This window comes from Trichosurus vulpecula, chromosome 8, assembly GCF_011100635.1.
Source record: "Trichosurus vulpecula isolate mTriVul1 chromosome 8, mTriVul1.pri, whole genome shotgun sequence".
NCBI lineage: Eukaryota > Metazoa > Chordata > Mammalia > Diprotodontia > Phalangeridae > Trichosurus > Trichosurus vulpecula.
Window position 1 is genome coordinate 108,243,085 of NC_050580.1, and position 16,863 is coordinate 108,259,947.

The 16,863-nt window shown below is 38.2% G+C and overlaps 1 protein-coding gene across 1 annotated transcript; it reads left to right on the top strand.

Moving 5' to 3' along the window:
* Positions 1 to 15,402: 15,402 nt before the first annotated feature.
* On the top strand, positions 15,403 to 16,630 carry LOC118829598 (trafficking protein particle complex subunit 4-like). Its single transcript, XM_036736552.1, has 3 exons — positions 15,403 to 15,423; positions 16,016 to 16,399; positions 16,505 to 16,630. Exons 1-3 carry the CDS (start codon positions 15,403 to 15,405, stop codon positions 16,628 to 16,630), a joined length of 531 nt encoding a protein of 176 aa, XP_036592447.1.
* The last annotated feature ends 233 nt before the right edge of the window (positions 16,631 to 16,863 follow it).

The following is a 16,863-nucleotide window of genomic DNA, read 5'->3' on the forward strand; positions in this document are numbered from 1 at the left end:
TAATTGTTCACTAGAGATTGCTAAAAATACACTTATCTGCATACAACTCTTTATAATAAAACATTAATTCTGATAATATGCACTTTTCCTAACACAGTAAATATGAAATAACTCAAAAGATTCTGGGGAGAAGAGAGAAAATTCAGGAGCAGACATGGAGGGGCAGGCAGAAAAGCCCTGAGGTAAAAAATAGAAAGGGGCAACCAGCCTTCTCTAATCTCCCTTTATGCTCCTTGGTGGAACTGTTCCCCAAAGAAAAGCACATGCCTCAGGGTGAGTCCCTGGCCCAGGTTCAGAGCTCTAGCCCAAGGCATCTAGGCTTGGGCCTCCCTGGATATACTGTCCCTTTGCTCCACACCTCATTGGCAGGATCAGATGGCCAGTCAACATAGGGAATAGGGGAAACAGCATGCTGGGGAAAGTAGCAACAAGAGGGCAGGTTTGCTATCATTTCATTTATTCACAAATTTAGCTGCTTTTCCTTTTATTTTTTTTTCAGTTCCATCATCAAGCACTTGAGAGTTTACCTGCTTTCTGGAGCAGATTCATGAATATTTTTATGGATATTTTCTCTTTTTTGTAGATATAACAAATGGTTGACACAAACTCACAACCAACAGTGGCTACAGACATTGTGGTATAAAGTTTATCTAACACCTTTATTTTCTCACAAAGCCCCATAGTTGACTTTACAGGGGGCCTGGAGCCCAAGGACTCGTACTATGCTTTGGGGGCATAATTGCAACACAGAACTTGGGTTTTAAAGGCAAACAATGTAAAATTCAAAGATTGCACATGGAGCTCTTTATAACAGTAGTGTGGACAACACCAGTGAAGTACCTAAGTGGGGGAAGAGGGAGGAGGGGGAATCTGCAGCCTGGAGGTCACATGTGGCCCTCTAGGTCCTCACAGCCCTTTGAATCCAAACTTCAGAGAACAAAGGAGATTTGCTAGGACATACTTGTTAAAAAAATTCTATTGTAGTATTCACCTGGAAGCAGGTTATCCAGAGACAGCGAAGGGAGTTTTTGAGAACACATTTTTGTTACCTATATTCTGTTCCAAGTCAGAAAATATAAGATTTGAACTACTTTTCCATAGAAAATATCTATATCTACATCTATCCATACCTATCTATCTATCTCCATTTTAGATAGCCACTGTTTTATTCTAATATTTCCCACTCACGAACTCAAATGTTTGTTTCCATTGATGATGTAGGAATGCTAATGTATAAGAAGGTGAGGCCAGCAAGGTTGCTTCCTGAAATGTATTCAGTAGGGTCTTTGACCAGATTTTTCCCTTTTCTGTGAGTCCCAGGGACACTTTGCATTTTGGTCTAGCCCTTCACTGCTTGAAGTTGTATCTCTCTAGGAAGGGTAGATTAGGATGCTGGGACACTCAGCTGTTTGGTTGTGATTTGTTTTCCCTTTCTGACTGTTACATTTGTTTAACACTGCTTTGTTGCCTTGTTGGAAAAGCAGCTTCTCCCACCAGTATGCAAAACAGTTTTGATGAAGAACTCTTAGAGAGCTCATTTGCCTAAAACAGACAGTTCTCTGCCATTAGTCAATTTAATTCAATTCAAAGAGAAAGGACTTAGTTCTTTCTTGGTTTTTCTCTTCCCTGCCTGTATCTCTTGCCTTTTCAAAAGGTAAGGCCAGCTGAAATGGGAAAGGGTAGGAAGAGGGATGATCACTTGCAGAGGTCTCCCTTGAACAAGAGGAATCTCAGCATACCTTAATTTCTGACCTCTCCCAGGTATGTCTCTGGAGCACTGCAGGCATCCAGACACAATGTCAGTGTCACAGTTAGAAATTCACTGCCAGATATGTCCTGCCTTTCAGCCATCATACTTTTGTACCTTCGGGATCCTTTCTAGACATTCCACACTGACCATTTTAGATCAAAAGCTGAACAGCAAAGCAATGTCGGAAGCTAAGGGAAGGGAGGGAGGGAGGGGAAGGGTGGCTGGTTTACATCATCATGAATATTAGCTAGAAAATGGTATCTTGCACTGATTATTTTCAACCTTGTAAGTATCATGTAAATCTTGCCTAATGGGTATTGTAGCATGTCACTTCACTGTATATTTCTCTATGTCTTGGAGCTCTCTTAGCATTTCCCTTTACCCTCAGAGGACAGACGGCCACCCAGTAATTCACAACTCCCCACCACCACCACTGGCACACACACAGAGCATAGGATTCCCAATAGCCTCCAGTTTTTCACTTTTGAGCTTCCCACTAATCCTCGGATGGTTTGGATTAATAGTTTTTCATTAAGAGTCAATAAACAAGCTCCTAGGTCCACACAAGCTTCTTCTAGCTGAAGCCCAGTGTTACCATTCATCATTGCCACCAGAGAACAAGAAACTCCATTTGTTTTCTCTGCTGCTGACAAATGTAATTTATAGGCTTTAAAGACCTAATTATTTTCTGCAACACAGGATTAAATCTGAGCTCTTCTGACCAGAAGGGCAAAAAGAAGCAAATGGTGGACAAAATGTGTGTGTGTGTCTGGGGCCTTCCTCTTCTGGAGGTTCTGGATCTATAGGATATGGAAGAGTAGGATCGTAAGGTTAGATAAAAGGCAGGGTTAATCTGAAAACACTGACCAAAATATTACCCATGATCCTCTGAAGTGGCCTGGCATTCAAGGCCCACCACCATCTGTCCTGAATCTCTAGTCTTAATCTCTGCCCTTTCTTATACCTTGTGCTTCTGCCAAACTATTCCCTCACATTTTATTGTTCATGTCCTCTATTGCTTCTAGAATTTTCTTCTCCCATGTCTACCTGCTTAAATCCTAGCAACACTAATAAAGTTAATGACAATTAAAATTGTGATGACTCATTTATGTGGTGCTTTATGGGAATAAAGCATCTAAAATGCATATTTTATATGATCCTCTCAACAGCCCTGAAGGGCAGGTCGTAATAATGAATGTAATCTCCATTTTACAGTTGAGGAAAGCAAGGCTCAAATAAGTGACTTTTTCAAGGCTAGACAACTAATAAGTATCAGAATCAGGGCTTGAACCAGGTTTTCTTTTTTTTTTAAATTTTATTTTATTTTATTTTTTTCCAATTTATTTATTTATTTTTAGTTTAGCACACACGGTTCTACATATTTTTGAGTTCCATATTTTCTCCCCTCCCTCCCCCCTCCCTCCCCAAGACGGCCTGTAATCTCATATAACTACCATGTATAACTTCGCATTGAATTAATTTATACACTAGTCAAGTTGTGGAGAAGAATTATGACCAATGGAATGAATCATGAGAAAGAAGAAACAGAACCAAAAAAAAAAAAAACAAAACAAAACAAACCCCAAAAACAAAAGAGAAGCAAAAAAAGCGAGCATGTAGTGCGCCTCAATCTGTATTCAAACTTCATAGTTCTTTCTCTGGATGAAGATAGCATTCTCCATTGTGAGTCCCCTGGAGTTGTCCTTGCACCTTGCGTTGCGGAGAAGAGCAAAGTCTGTCAGGGTTGGTCCTCATGGAATCCATATATCTGTGGCTGTGTACAATGTTCTCCTGGCTCTGCTCTGCTCACTCAGCATTATGTCGTGTAGGTTTTTCCAGGTTGTTACAAAGTCTGCATCATCCCCATTTCTTATGGCACAATAGTATTCCATCACCTTCATATACCACAGCTTGTTCAGCCATTCCCCAATTGATGGGCATCCCTTTGATTTCCAATTCTTGGCTACCACAAAGAGAGCCGCTATAAATATTTTTGTACATATGGGTCCCTTTCCCTCTTGTGTGATTTGTTTGGGATACAACCCTAGAAGTGGTATTGCTGGGTCAAAGGGTATGAACATTTCTATAGCCCTTTGGGCATAGTTCCAAACTGCTCTCCAAAATGGCTGGATCAGCTCACAACTCCACAAGCAATGCAACAATGTTCCAATTTCCCCACATCCTTTCCAGCATTTATCATTTTCCTGTTTTGTTATTTTAGCCAATCTGACAGGAGAGATGTGGTATCTAAGAGTTGTTTTGATTTGCATTTCTCTAATCAGTAGTGATCCAGAACATTTTTTCATATGCCTATAGATAGCTTCAATTTCTTCCTCTGAAAACTGCCTGTTCATATCCTTTGACCATTTCTCAATTGGGGAATGGCTTGTATTCCTCTATATTTGGCTCAGTTCCCTGTATATTTTAGATATGAGGCCTTTATCAGAGATACTAGTTGCAAAGATTTTCTCCCAATTTTCTGTTTCCCTCCTAATCTTTGTTGTATTGGCTTTTTTTGTACAAAAACATTTCAATTTGACATAATCAAAATTATCCATTTTGCATTTTGTAATGCTTTCTATCTCTTGTTGGGTCATGAATTCTTTACTTTTCCATAAATCTGATAAGTAAACTATTCCTTGCTTTCCCAAATTACTTATAGTATCAGCTTTTACTCCTAAATCATGAACGCATTTTGACTTTATTTTGATATATGGTGTAAGATATTGGTCTATGCCTAGTTTTTTCCCTACCATTTTCCAATTTTCCAAACAGTTTTTGTGAAATAGTGAATTATTAGCCCAGAAGCTGGCCTCTTTGGGTTTATGAAAGAGTAGATTGCTAAACTTGTTGATTTCTCCTACTTGTGAACCTATCCTATTCCATTGATCCACACCCCTGTGTCTTAACCAGTACCAGGCAGTTTTGATGACTGCTGCTCTGTAGTACAGTTTAATATCTGGTATGGCTAAGCCACCTTCTCTAGTATGTCTTTTCATTAATACCCTAGATATTCTAGACCTCTTGTTTTTCCAGATGAATTTTGTTATTATTTTGTCCAGCTCAGTAAAATAGTTTTTTGGTAGTTCAATTGGTATGGCACTGAATAGATAGATTAATTTAGGTAAAATTGTCATTTTTATTATATTAGCTCAGCCTACCCATGAGCAACTGATATTTTTCCATTTATTTAGATCTGATTTTATTCACGTGAAAAGTGTGTCATAGTTATGTTCATATAGGCCCTGGGTTTGTCTTGGCAAATAGACTCCCAAATATTTTATAGTGCCTACAGTAACTCTGAATGGAATTTCTCTTTCTATCTTTTGCTGTTGGGCTTTGTCAGTAATGTATAGGAATGCTGAGGATTTATGTGAGTTTATTTTATATCCTGCAACTTTGCTAAAGTTGTTTATTATTTCTAGTAGTTTTTTACTTGATTCTCTAGGATTAATTTAATTTATTTATTTAACATATTTAGTTTTCAACATTGGTTTTCACAAGAGTTTGAATTACAAATTTTCTCCCCATTTCTATCCTCCCCCCCACTACAAGATGGCGTATATTCTGGTTGCCCTGCTCCCCAGTCAGCAATCCCTTCTGTCACCCCACTCCCCTCCCATCCCCTTTTCCCTTCCTTTCTTGTAGGGCAAGATAAATTTCTACGCCCCATTGCTTGTGTATCTTATTTTCTAGTTGCATGCAAAAAATTTTTTTTGTTTTTGAACATCTGTTTTTAAAACTTTGAGTTCCAAATTCTCTCCCCTCTTCCCTTCCCACCCACCCTCCCTAAGAAGTCAAGCAATGCAACATAGGCCACATGTGTATCATTATGTATAACCCTTCCACAATACTCATGTTGTGAAAGACTAACTATATTTTGCTCCTTCCCAACCCCTCCCCCTTTATTGAGTTTTCTCCCTTGACCCTGTCCCCTTTTGAAAGTGTTAGTTTTTGATTACCTCCACCCCCATCTCCCTCCCCTCCATCATCCCCCCTTTTATATCTTCTTCCCTCTTCTTTCCTGTGGGGTAAGATACCCAATTGGGTATGTATGGTATTCCCTCCTCAGGCCAAATCTGATGAGAGCAACATTCATTCATTCCCCCCTCACCTGCCCTCTCCCCTCCTCCCACAGAACTGCTTCCTCTTGCCATCTTTATGCGAGATAATCCACCCCATTCTATCTCTCCCTATCTCCCTCTCTCAATATGTTCCTCTCTAATCCCTTAATTTGATTTAATTTCTTTTAGATATCTTCACTTCATCTTCAACTTACTCTGTGTCCTCTCTCTCCCTCTCTCTCTCTCTCTCTCTCTCTCTCTCTCTCTCTCTCTCTCTCTCGATATATACATATATGTATATATATATATATATATATACACACAGATACATACATACACATTCACTTATATATATATATATATATATATATATACACATACATAAACATATATACATATATGCATATTCCCTTCAGCTCCCCTAATACTGAGGTCTCATGAATCATACATGTTATCTTTCCATATAGGAATGTAAACAAAACAGTTCAACTTTAGTAAGTCCCTTGCAATTTCTTTTTCTTGTTCTTTTTCTTGATTACCTTTTCATGCTTCTCTTGATTCTTGTGTTTGAAAGTCAAATTTTCTATTCAGTTCTGGTCTTTTCACTGAGAAAGCTTGAAAGTCCTCTATTTTAAATCCGTATTTTGCCTTGGAGCATGATACTCAGTTTTGCTGGGTAGGTGATTCTTGGTTTTAATCCTAGCTCCATTGACCTTTAGAATATCGTATTTCAAGCCCTTCGATCTCTTAATGTAGAAGCTGCCAGATCTTGGATTATTCTGATTATGTTTCCACAATACTCAAATTGTTTCTTTCTGGCTGCTTGCAGTGTTTTCTCCTTGATCTGGGAGCTCTGGAATTTGGCGACAATATTCCTAGGAGATTTCTTTTTAGGATCTACTTGAGGAGGCGATCGATGGATTCTTTCAATTTCTATTTTACCCTCTGGCTCTAGAATATCAGGGCAGTTCTCCTTGATAATTTCTTGAAAGATGATATCTAGGCTCTTTTGTTGATCATGGCTTTCAGGTAGTCCAATAATTTTTAAATTCTCTCTCCTGGATCTATTTTCCAGGTCAGTGGTTTTCCAATGAGATATGTGACATTGTCTTCCATTTTTTCATTCCTTTGGTTCTGTTTTATAATATCTTGATTTCTCATCAAGTCACTAGCTTCCACTTGCTCCAATCTAATTTTTAAGGTAGTATTTTCTTCAGTGGTCTTTTGGACCTCCTTTTCCATTTGGCTAATTCTGCCTTTCAAGGCATTCTTCTCCTCATTGGCTTTTTGGAGCTCTTTTGCCATTTGAGTTAGTCTATTTATTAAGGTGTTGTTTTCTTCAGTGTATTTTTCAGTATTTTTTTGGGTCTCCTTTAGCAATTCATTGACTTGTTTTTAGTGATTTTCTCGCATCCTTCTCATTTCTCTTCCCAATTTTTCCTCTACTTCTCTAACTTGCTTTTCCAAATCCTTTTTTAGCTCTTCCATGGCCTGGGGCCAGTTCATGTTTTTCTCGGAGGTTTCTGTTGTAGGCTCTTTGACTTTGTTAACTTCTGTCTGTGTGTTTTGGTCTTCTTTGTCAACAAAGAAAGAATGCAAAGTCTGAGACTGAATCTGTGTGCGTTTTCACTGCCTGGCCATATTCCAACCAACTAACTTGACCCTTGAATTTTTCAGTGGGGTATAACTGCTTGTAGACTAAAGAGTTCTATGTTCCACGTTTGGGGGGAATGTGCCAGCTCTGTCACACCAGCACTGCTCCTTCCCCAAGAACCCCCAACCTGGACTGGGCCTATATCTTCAGCAGGCTGTGCACTCCTGCTCTGATCCACCACTTAATTTCTCCCCCCAGGTGGGCCTGGGGCCTGAAGCAACAACAGCTGTAGTTGCCCCACCTCCGCTGCCCCCGTGGCTGGAAGCCGAACAGCGAACTCCTTCCACTCCGTAGCTTTTCCCACTAACCTTCTCCGCTGTCTTTGGTATTTGTGGGTTGACAAGTCTGGTAACTGCTGCAGCTCACTGATTCAGGGCGCTAGGGCCCTCTCCGCCCGGCTCCTGGTCTGGTTGGTCCGCGCCGCTCAGGCTGGGCTCTGTTCCACTCCGTTCCCAGCTCCCAGTTCCCAGCTCCATGTGGGGTAGACCTCACCCAGAGACCATCCAGGCTGTCCTGGGCTGGAGCCCTGCTTCCCTCTGCTTTTTTGTGGGTTCTGCAGTTCTAGAATTGGTTCCGAGCCATTTTTTATAAGTTTTTGGTGGGACTCGGCAGGGTGGTCATGCTAGCCCCTGCTTTCCAGCCGCCATCTTCGCTCCACCCCTTGAAGCAGGTTTTCTAACACCGCATTCAATGTTCTTACCCACCTCGAATGCCAGGTCTTCTGTGAAACCCTACTGACTGCCCTAGCCAGAGGTAACCCCTCCCTCTTCTGAACTCTCATGATATTTGCAAAGAGCAAACAAGATAATATATGTAAAGTGCTTTGCAAACTCTATGGTGCTGTGTCATTTATTACTTTTGCTGGTACCTCTCTTTTTGCACAAAGTACATTCTGTCTTGATTTGTAGCAATTGATAAACTTGTCTTATCTCTTCTACTAAACTGTAACTCCCTGAACACAGGAGCTTGCATCTTCCATCTTGCATCTTCCATAATGACTAGTGCATGGTCTGACATACTTAATGCATCTTTGTTGATTGCATGAGCAATTGAAATTATTCCATTTTACCATATTCCCAGCAAATCTTAGAGTAGGTAATGAAAAAAGGATTAAAGAAAAATGTGACAGATTAAGTGTCAACAAAGGATTCTCTTTTCTCTAGAACTTTCAAACCAATAGAAAAGGGCATTTATTCATATTGGGTCCTTCAATCTCTTCTTGTTCAACATCGCTTTCTGTTCCATACATCCCTCTCCCAGAAAAAAAAGGCAGAAAGAAGAGAAAGCTGCAGGGTGCAGAAAGCTAGTAGAGAGAAGAGAAGAGAGCAAGGCCAATATTCATAAAAATGAAGAAAATAGTAACCTCCTGAAAGGATACTTGTATTCTCATTGTAGACCATACCTGTGACCATATTCAGTCACTTAGGGATATTGCTACTTTGGTGAACACACATATGTAAAATAGAATTTTCTAGGCCCAATGCTTTTCTATATTTATTTGCCATCCACCTGGGACCACAGTAAAACTGAAACCTGCATATGACCCAAACCCTTAACACTTTTCACTTAACTTACTGCCCCCCATCACCTAGTTGGTATCCATAATATATCTGTCTTTCCATATTACTTTCTCCTTCTAGATTAATCTTTAAAGAGTTCTCATAATATCATACTTCTGCTCAGGAACCTTTAATGACTATTTTCTGCCGTATTCTATTCAATTCAAGCATCATTAAATGTTTAGTATGTGTTAGGCATTGAGAATAAAAAGACAAAACATGAAATAGTCTTTTTCTCAAGTAGTTTCCAGTCTGCTGAGGGTAAACACGTACAGAAATAAATACAAAATATTTACAAAGTATTTGGGGAATTGGTGGACCCAAACTACAGGGAAAACTGGGGAAGGCTTCAGTACTTTAACTAAATATTGAAGGGAAGTTGGGATTTCAAAAGGTATAGGTGAGAATGGAGAGCAGTCTGGGCACAATGGAAAGTTTATGCAACGAAAAAGAAAAGGGACCTGGGATATTTTAGGTATATAACAATAGGTCATTTGGCTAGAATTAAGAACACATGAAGGGGAATCATTTTAAATCATTCTGTAAAGATACCTAAGAGCCAGATTGTGAAAGTCCATAAATGTTGCACAGATGGATTTATATTTTATGCTAGAGGTCATAGGGAGCCACTAAAGTTTCTTGAGCAGGAAGGTCTTCAGAGTATCTAGGATAATTTTATATTCTTTTCTTTCAGTATCCTTTGTTATCTAATCCAAATCTACTAACCAAATCTTACTCCTCATATACCATCTCATCGAGTAAATCTGATCTCCTTTCTGCACTACATACATTGACAGTTTCATCTGTTACCAACTTTATACCTTTGCTCATGTCTGTTCTCATTTAGAAAGGGTTCTCTTTCCCCTTCATCTCTTCATATCTTTTCCATCTGCCAAGCCAAGTTCAATATTAACTTTCCTAACCAAGGTACCAGTTTCCCCTGCTGTAAGCTTTCTTATTGCATCTGTAGTTAGGACCAAAATGCCTGTAACACACTGAGGTCCTAATGCCCCAATGTGAATTATTTAGTCTGATTTTCTTTCCCATGTGATCAAATGAACACAAACTAATATAAGAAAAGTGTGCTTCTAGGAGATATGATGGGAATGATGGAGGGTCATACAAAGGAAGGAAGAATCTCCTCAGACCTCCCTAAGATGTGGCACAGAGGTGCCAAAAACTTAAGATTGATGTAGCATGAAATAGGCAACATTCACAAGCTAGCAATCCCATAGTCTTTGGAATAAAAGAACACTTCGAGTGTGCATATGTGCATATATTTTTGTGTCTATACCAGAATGTGTATTCCCCATTCTCTTCCTCTACCCTATTACTCCTTGCCCCAAGTATTTTTTCATATTCTATGCCAGGCCACTAGAAGTTCCATCTCCTGTTCAGTTTTAAGCCATCTCAGTACCACTGTAGTAATGGTCATGGCTTGGAGTGGGAAGAGTTAAAAAGAATTGATTGGAAACCTTGGGAAGTCTTCATTATTTGTCAATAACCTCTTCTATCAATGTGAAGTGAATAGTTAATTGCTATTGCATTGTAAATGAAGACATCTGAGCTCTAGTATCAGATCCGTCCCTAACTCATTGTATGTAATTTTGAACAAATTATTTTCCCTTTCTGGGTCTCAGTTCCTTACTATGTAAAATAGAAGAGAAAGACTGTCTCCCTAATATTCCTTCTAGCTTTAATCATCTAAGATTCCAGATCTTTCTAAAGCATAGGCATGGTGTTTTGTATTATGAGGTTTTTCCTTTCTATTATCCCACTTCTCAAAAGAGTTTAATTAGGAAATGATTTTCTTCCTTGGGTTTCTCTTTGATTCCACATAGGATAGGTAAAAGAATGAAAGGTTACAAAATAAGTTTGATCATTTTGGATGTCAGGTCACTGAGGATTGCATTAGAAACCAAGAAATGTACTTAAACATCACAAAACACCTCTTCCCCTACCTGCTAAACTGCAGAAAATGAAAAGTTGATTTATTCTTTCTGTAGGGTATTTAAAGTTAAACACATAATATACTGGGGCCAATTGTAAGAAATGCTAATAAAAAGGTATAACAAAAATGCTACCTGCAGCTACTGTCTCTGTGCAATGCCAATAACACCAGTACACAGAAGGGCTTCTAGCACAGGTTCTTTGATCTGCTTTTCTAAGGAAAGCAACTTTAAGGGGTTAACAATCTCACTTTAATTAAACATATATATATATATATATATATATATATGTGTATATGTATATATATATATATATATATATATATATATATATATATCTTTCACTTAGATCGGGGGAAAAGCCAGCACTCTGAACTTCAGAGCAAATGCAAACAGAAATTACAAGCAGAAATTACAGAGCAAAATAACACAAATCAACAGACAGTCTTCTATGTGTCTGATCATAGCAATACACACAGTTACCAAAGAGAGAAGCACGAACATCTGGGTTTTCAAAGCTGGGGGAAGGGGCGGGAGACTGCAATGGCTACCCACAGTCTCGTCTGGCCAAATCACCAACATTCTTCCAATAAGTGTGCCCCCAGAGCACAATGTCAACCTTAGAGCATATATTAATTTGTTTAGGGCCCTGGGGCTTAGGGCCTACTTAGCAAAAGGGTGTGGGAAAGATATTTAATCATTAGCACCACATCATATATATTGTTTCCAATCAATGACTCTTGATTCAAACAAAGGCAAGGCTCTAAGACATGTGATTGCATTAGTGCTGAGAAGCATTGCAAAACAAAAGACAACCAAAGCTCCTACTTACTTGCCATTACACTTACAAAGGCAAGACTCAAAGGCACTTGATTGCCTTAGTATTGAGAAGTACTCCAAAACAAAAGACACCAAAAAAATCCCATCCTGCTTGCCAATATGAAAGGCTTTGTACGTATAGAGATGGATGGAATAGGGCTGGTCAAGGCTATGGTTAAGGAAAGGTGATGCAGTCTTGCTGTTCTCCACGGCTGAATAAAGGAGCACTCTTTCCAGGAAAAAAATTACCATGCATAAGAAAATATTAAATAAAAATCATTTTAATTTATTTAAATAAATAAATGGACTCCTGGGATCCAGGCCAGGAAAATGACCTTTACATCTTAGAAGAATGTCTAATCAGAAAGTAGAACTTTTGTTTTTTGAAGGTTGCTACTTCTGCCCTTGTGGCTAAATTGTTTTAGACAAGGATATAACAATGTATACCATAAGTTCAAAATGGATATTTAACTTTTAAAAATGTCATAAAAATAAAAATTGAAGGAAAATGTATGGAAATATCTCCACAACTAAGACTAGGGAAAGAATTCACAACAAGAGAAATGATAGAAGAGATCATAAAAGATATTAAATTTGCTTCCATAAAATTGGAAAACATTTCCAAGAAAATATCAGTGTGACTTGGATGAGTAGAAACCTGAAAATTGAGGATAAATTTTTGCATCCATTATGTTTGATGATGAACTGATATACCAAATATATAAGGAAATAACAAATACATATGAGCAACAGCAATAAAAGGATAATAAAAAATTGGTCTCAAGAAGATTACACATTCTTAGCAGCCACATAGTATTTGTTCCAAATCATTAATAAGAAAAATACAAATCACAAAATCTGAGATTGTACTTCATACACAGCAAGTTACAAAAGATAATGAAAAGGGAATTTAGTCAATGTTGGAAAGGCTATGGAAGGGAGGCAAATAGATATACTGATGCATTGTTGGTAGAGCTGTGACTTTCCAGCCACTTTGGAAAGCAATTTGAAATCATGATAAAAAGTGGCTAAAATGTCTATAGGCATTGATCTTGAGATCTCAGTGATGTGCATTTACCCCAAAGAACAAAAAGATCTATAGAAAAGAGAAAAAAAAAACACCAAAACATCCATTGCAGCACTTTGTATGACAGCAAAAAAATAGAAAGTTCCAATTGAGTAATGGCTAAACAAATTGGGGTACATGAATGTAATGGAACACTATTACACTTTAGAGAATATTTCAATGTGAAGAACTCAGAGAAAATTTAAAAGTCATACGACCTTAAACAGTATGAAATAAACATAAGCAGGAAAACATCCACAATGACTCCAGCAATGTAAATACAACAATAAAATGAAAAAAATAATTATAATGATCCAGTTTGGTGCCAGAAAAGAATGAGAAAGTGAACCTCCCTCCCCTGTTTCAGAAATGGTGGATTATGAATGTGGTAAATTGCATATATTGTCAGATACATTTGATATGTTAGTTATTTTCATTCAACTGTGATTTATTTCCTTTTTTTCTACAAAGAATGGCTTATTAGGTGGAAGAGTCATGTTCAGAAATGAATGTGATATAAAAACAAAAGATATCAATTTTTTAAAAGAGTGGTGGAAATTTGCTTCATTGATGAAGCAAAGAAAAGAAGGTACCTACTAGATGATATAACTACCCAGGCAACTCAATAACAAGCTTCAAGTTTTTAAAATTTTAATAAATTATATTAGTGCTTTCTATGTCTATATCAGTCATTCCTAAAATTCAGTCTCAAGAGTCTTTTGTGACAAAGAAAAACAAAAAAAAATTAAGCAAAAGTATCTACGTAGTTATTGTATCTGAAAACATAGTCACTAGTGTCTCCTGAGAGTCCCCAAAAACTCTGATATGAAAAAGAGATATATTTTATTAACCAGAGTTTCCATTTTAAAAATAATTATTCAGAGTTTAACTTCTTTTCATTTTTTCATTTGCATTGTTATAGTCATTGTGCATATAAGCAATTGTTTTGGCATATTTTACTCAAAATCTGTTTATACACATCCCCCCTACAATTCTCTCAACTCCATTTTATACTAAATAATAATATTCCATTACAGACAAAAATCAAGGTTTTTTAGCCAGCCCCCAATTGATTGGCACTTGATTATTATCAATTATTTATATGTGAAAGTGCAAATGCTATCTATAATCCCACTTAGTTCACTCCCTGCTTCTCTAGGGTTTTCTAAGTGTTTGTCAGGTGGATTTTGTCTCCTCTTTGCCCATGTTTATACATTTGATTTTGATCCTATCTCTTATTGCTATATCAATCACAAGCTTAGAATTTAAAAGGACTCGGTCAAAAGACAAGCGTAGCATCAAGAAAGCTAAATCCTACAAGACAGCTGAGGTCTATGATAAATGTTCAGTAGAATTACAAAGGGTTTCTTTAGCTTTGTTGGTGATAAGAGAGGAAGAGGAAAGAGTAGGGCCCCTGCTATAGCTGAATATGAATTAATGGGTGATAGGGAAAAATCAGGATAACTTAACTCCCTCTTATGCAACTCAACTGTACAGAATTACATAGCATGGCAAGTGGAGTAGATATCCCATAAGAGCATGAAGGATATATCAGTTCAACTGCCTCTGACACTGCCTGATTGTATGACCTTTGATGAGTCACAATCTATCAAGACCCCAGACAACTCTCACAGTCTCTAAGTCAAAGAAAAGAAGCTGACTTGAACTGATAGCAGGGATTTCCTTACCAGGAATTCCTTGTGATGACAGAATCACAGATCTGGTCCAATGTGGAGAGAGGGGATGGATACTTCTATTTCTTGTATCAAAAAAAATGCTCTAGAGAATAACATCACCAATCATAGCCTTAAAGATAGAGGAAACTTAAGGGTCATCTGGTCTGACCTCTTCATTTTAGATAAGAAGAAATTGAGGCCTAGAGAAGTGAGGTGACTTTCCCAATGTCCTACCACCAAACATTCATGTTACCACAATATGGATCCAAGTCCTCTGAGTCCAAATTCAGCACTTTTTCCACTTTAGCACAATGTATCTTAATGGAAGGATAAAAGGGGAGTTAATAGGAAATTGACACTTAAGATAAATGAGGAGATAGTAATAGAATTCCAACCTGATCTCAGCAACTTCACATCACTAGGCCTAAATAAAATCTATCCCAGGGTACCAAAGAAACTAATATATGTGGTTATTGAACCTCTTTGAGAGCACTAAGAAAAAGCAGAGAAGTGCTGTGAACCTAGAATGAAGTAATTGTAATAATTTTCAACAAAGGATCAAGGCAGTAAAGAAAGTAAATTTAATATCATTTCCCCCAAAGTTATAAAACTCATTATGAAAGGGATGCTTATTCAACTCATAGGTCAGTGACTACTATCAGTCAACATGGTTTCTTCAAGAACATTTGCTGTTTTGTGACAGTTACTCTAGTTTATATGAAAGAAATGCTATTTGCCCAGGCTACCTAAACTTCAGTAAAGTATTTAGGAAAGTCTCTTAGGCTATAGAAAAGGTAGAGACATATAAAATGGATATTTGTTTAGTTGAGTGAATTAAAAAATCGACTTGTTAAAAGGATTAACAATGGAGAGCATAGTGACTATGGTCAGCTTGGAATGATAAAATGGTAGAAAGCCATAGTAGATCTTTGCTGTCCAATATTTATTAGTGACTTGGACAAAGGCATGCATTTCATGCTTATCAAATTTGTTGTTGACATGAAACTGAGAAAGAAAACTAAGACAATGGAAGACAGAATTGGGATTCAAAAGACCTTTGCAGAATAGAACAATGGCTTAAAATGTGATATGGATAATCAGGAAATATGGATCCAAGATTTAAATTGAACAAGTATAGAGTGAGGGAATTAAGGCCCAGAAGTAGAACATATAAAAATATCTTTGGGTTTTAGCATATCATAAGCTCAGTATGAGTCAGCAGTATAATGTGAGGGAAAAAATGAAAATGCAATCTGAGTATTCATCAATATGTGGATAGTGTTCACAACAAGACAGGACAGTTTCTCTCTACTCTTCTTATCAGAGAAGATCAATTACATTTCATACACTTAGGGGTGCATGAGGTATAAAAGTCCTTTCAGGAAGGACTTTAATAAACTGGAACACAATGTTAGATGGGGAGAACTCAAATTCGCAACTTTACAAAGCATGAGGAATATTGGCTGAAGGAATTGTAGCAGTATAACTGGAAGAATGGAGTGGGCTTCAGTTCTGGAGGTGGAAGGGGCTCGTCCCCAGCCAGCCAGGTTGACCCGACCCCTGCCTCCACAGTGCGCCATGCCGTTCTCTCCATCAATGGCGTGGATGTGAATGGCAAGTATACTGTGGATGGGAAGGAGGTGCTAGAGTACCTGGGCAACCCAGGCAAATACCCTGTGTCCATCCACTTCAGCCGACCCCCTCTCACATCCAACGAGAAGCTGATGCTGGCCTCCATGTTCCACTTGCTGTTTGCCATCAGCTCCCAGCTGTCTTCCAAGCTGGGGAGATCTGGCATCGAGATGCTCGAGACAGACACCTTCAAATTCCATGTCTTCCAGACACTGACAAGCATCAGGTTTGTAGTACTGGCAGATCATCAACAAGGTGGAATCAATTCTTTCTTGTGAAAGATCTGTAAGACTCACTCACACTTTCCCCTCAAGAATCCATTCTACTCTTTGGAGATGCCCATCAGGTGTGATTTGTTTGACCAGCATCTGAAGCTAGCCCTGGAAGTGGCTGATAAGGCTGGGATTTTTGGGCCCTCCAGCAAAGACCAAAGCTTGAAATGGACTCAGCTATTTTACTAGGATGGACATCCAAATCCCCATGTTAGAGCACATCAAGAAGAGTGGAGTCTGAGCAAGAGAGGGTAATGTGGTACTTTTAAGAGCCAAGTATTCAATGTACCATCTTCTCTTCCCTGTATATAATGGTCCTACCTCCCCAGTATTGTACAGATTTATTTATGGAAGGAATGAGACCTGATTGAAGATGCTGTAGTAAACATTCCTGTGAACGCTGGGGTACCTGGTTTCCTGTT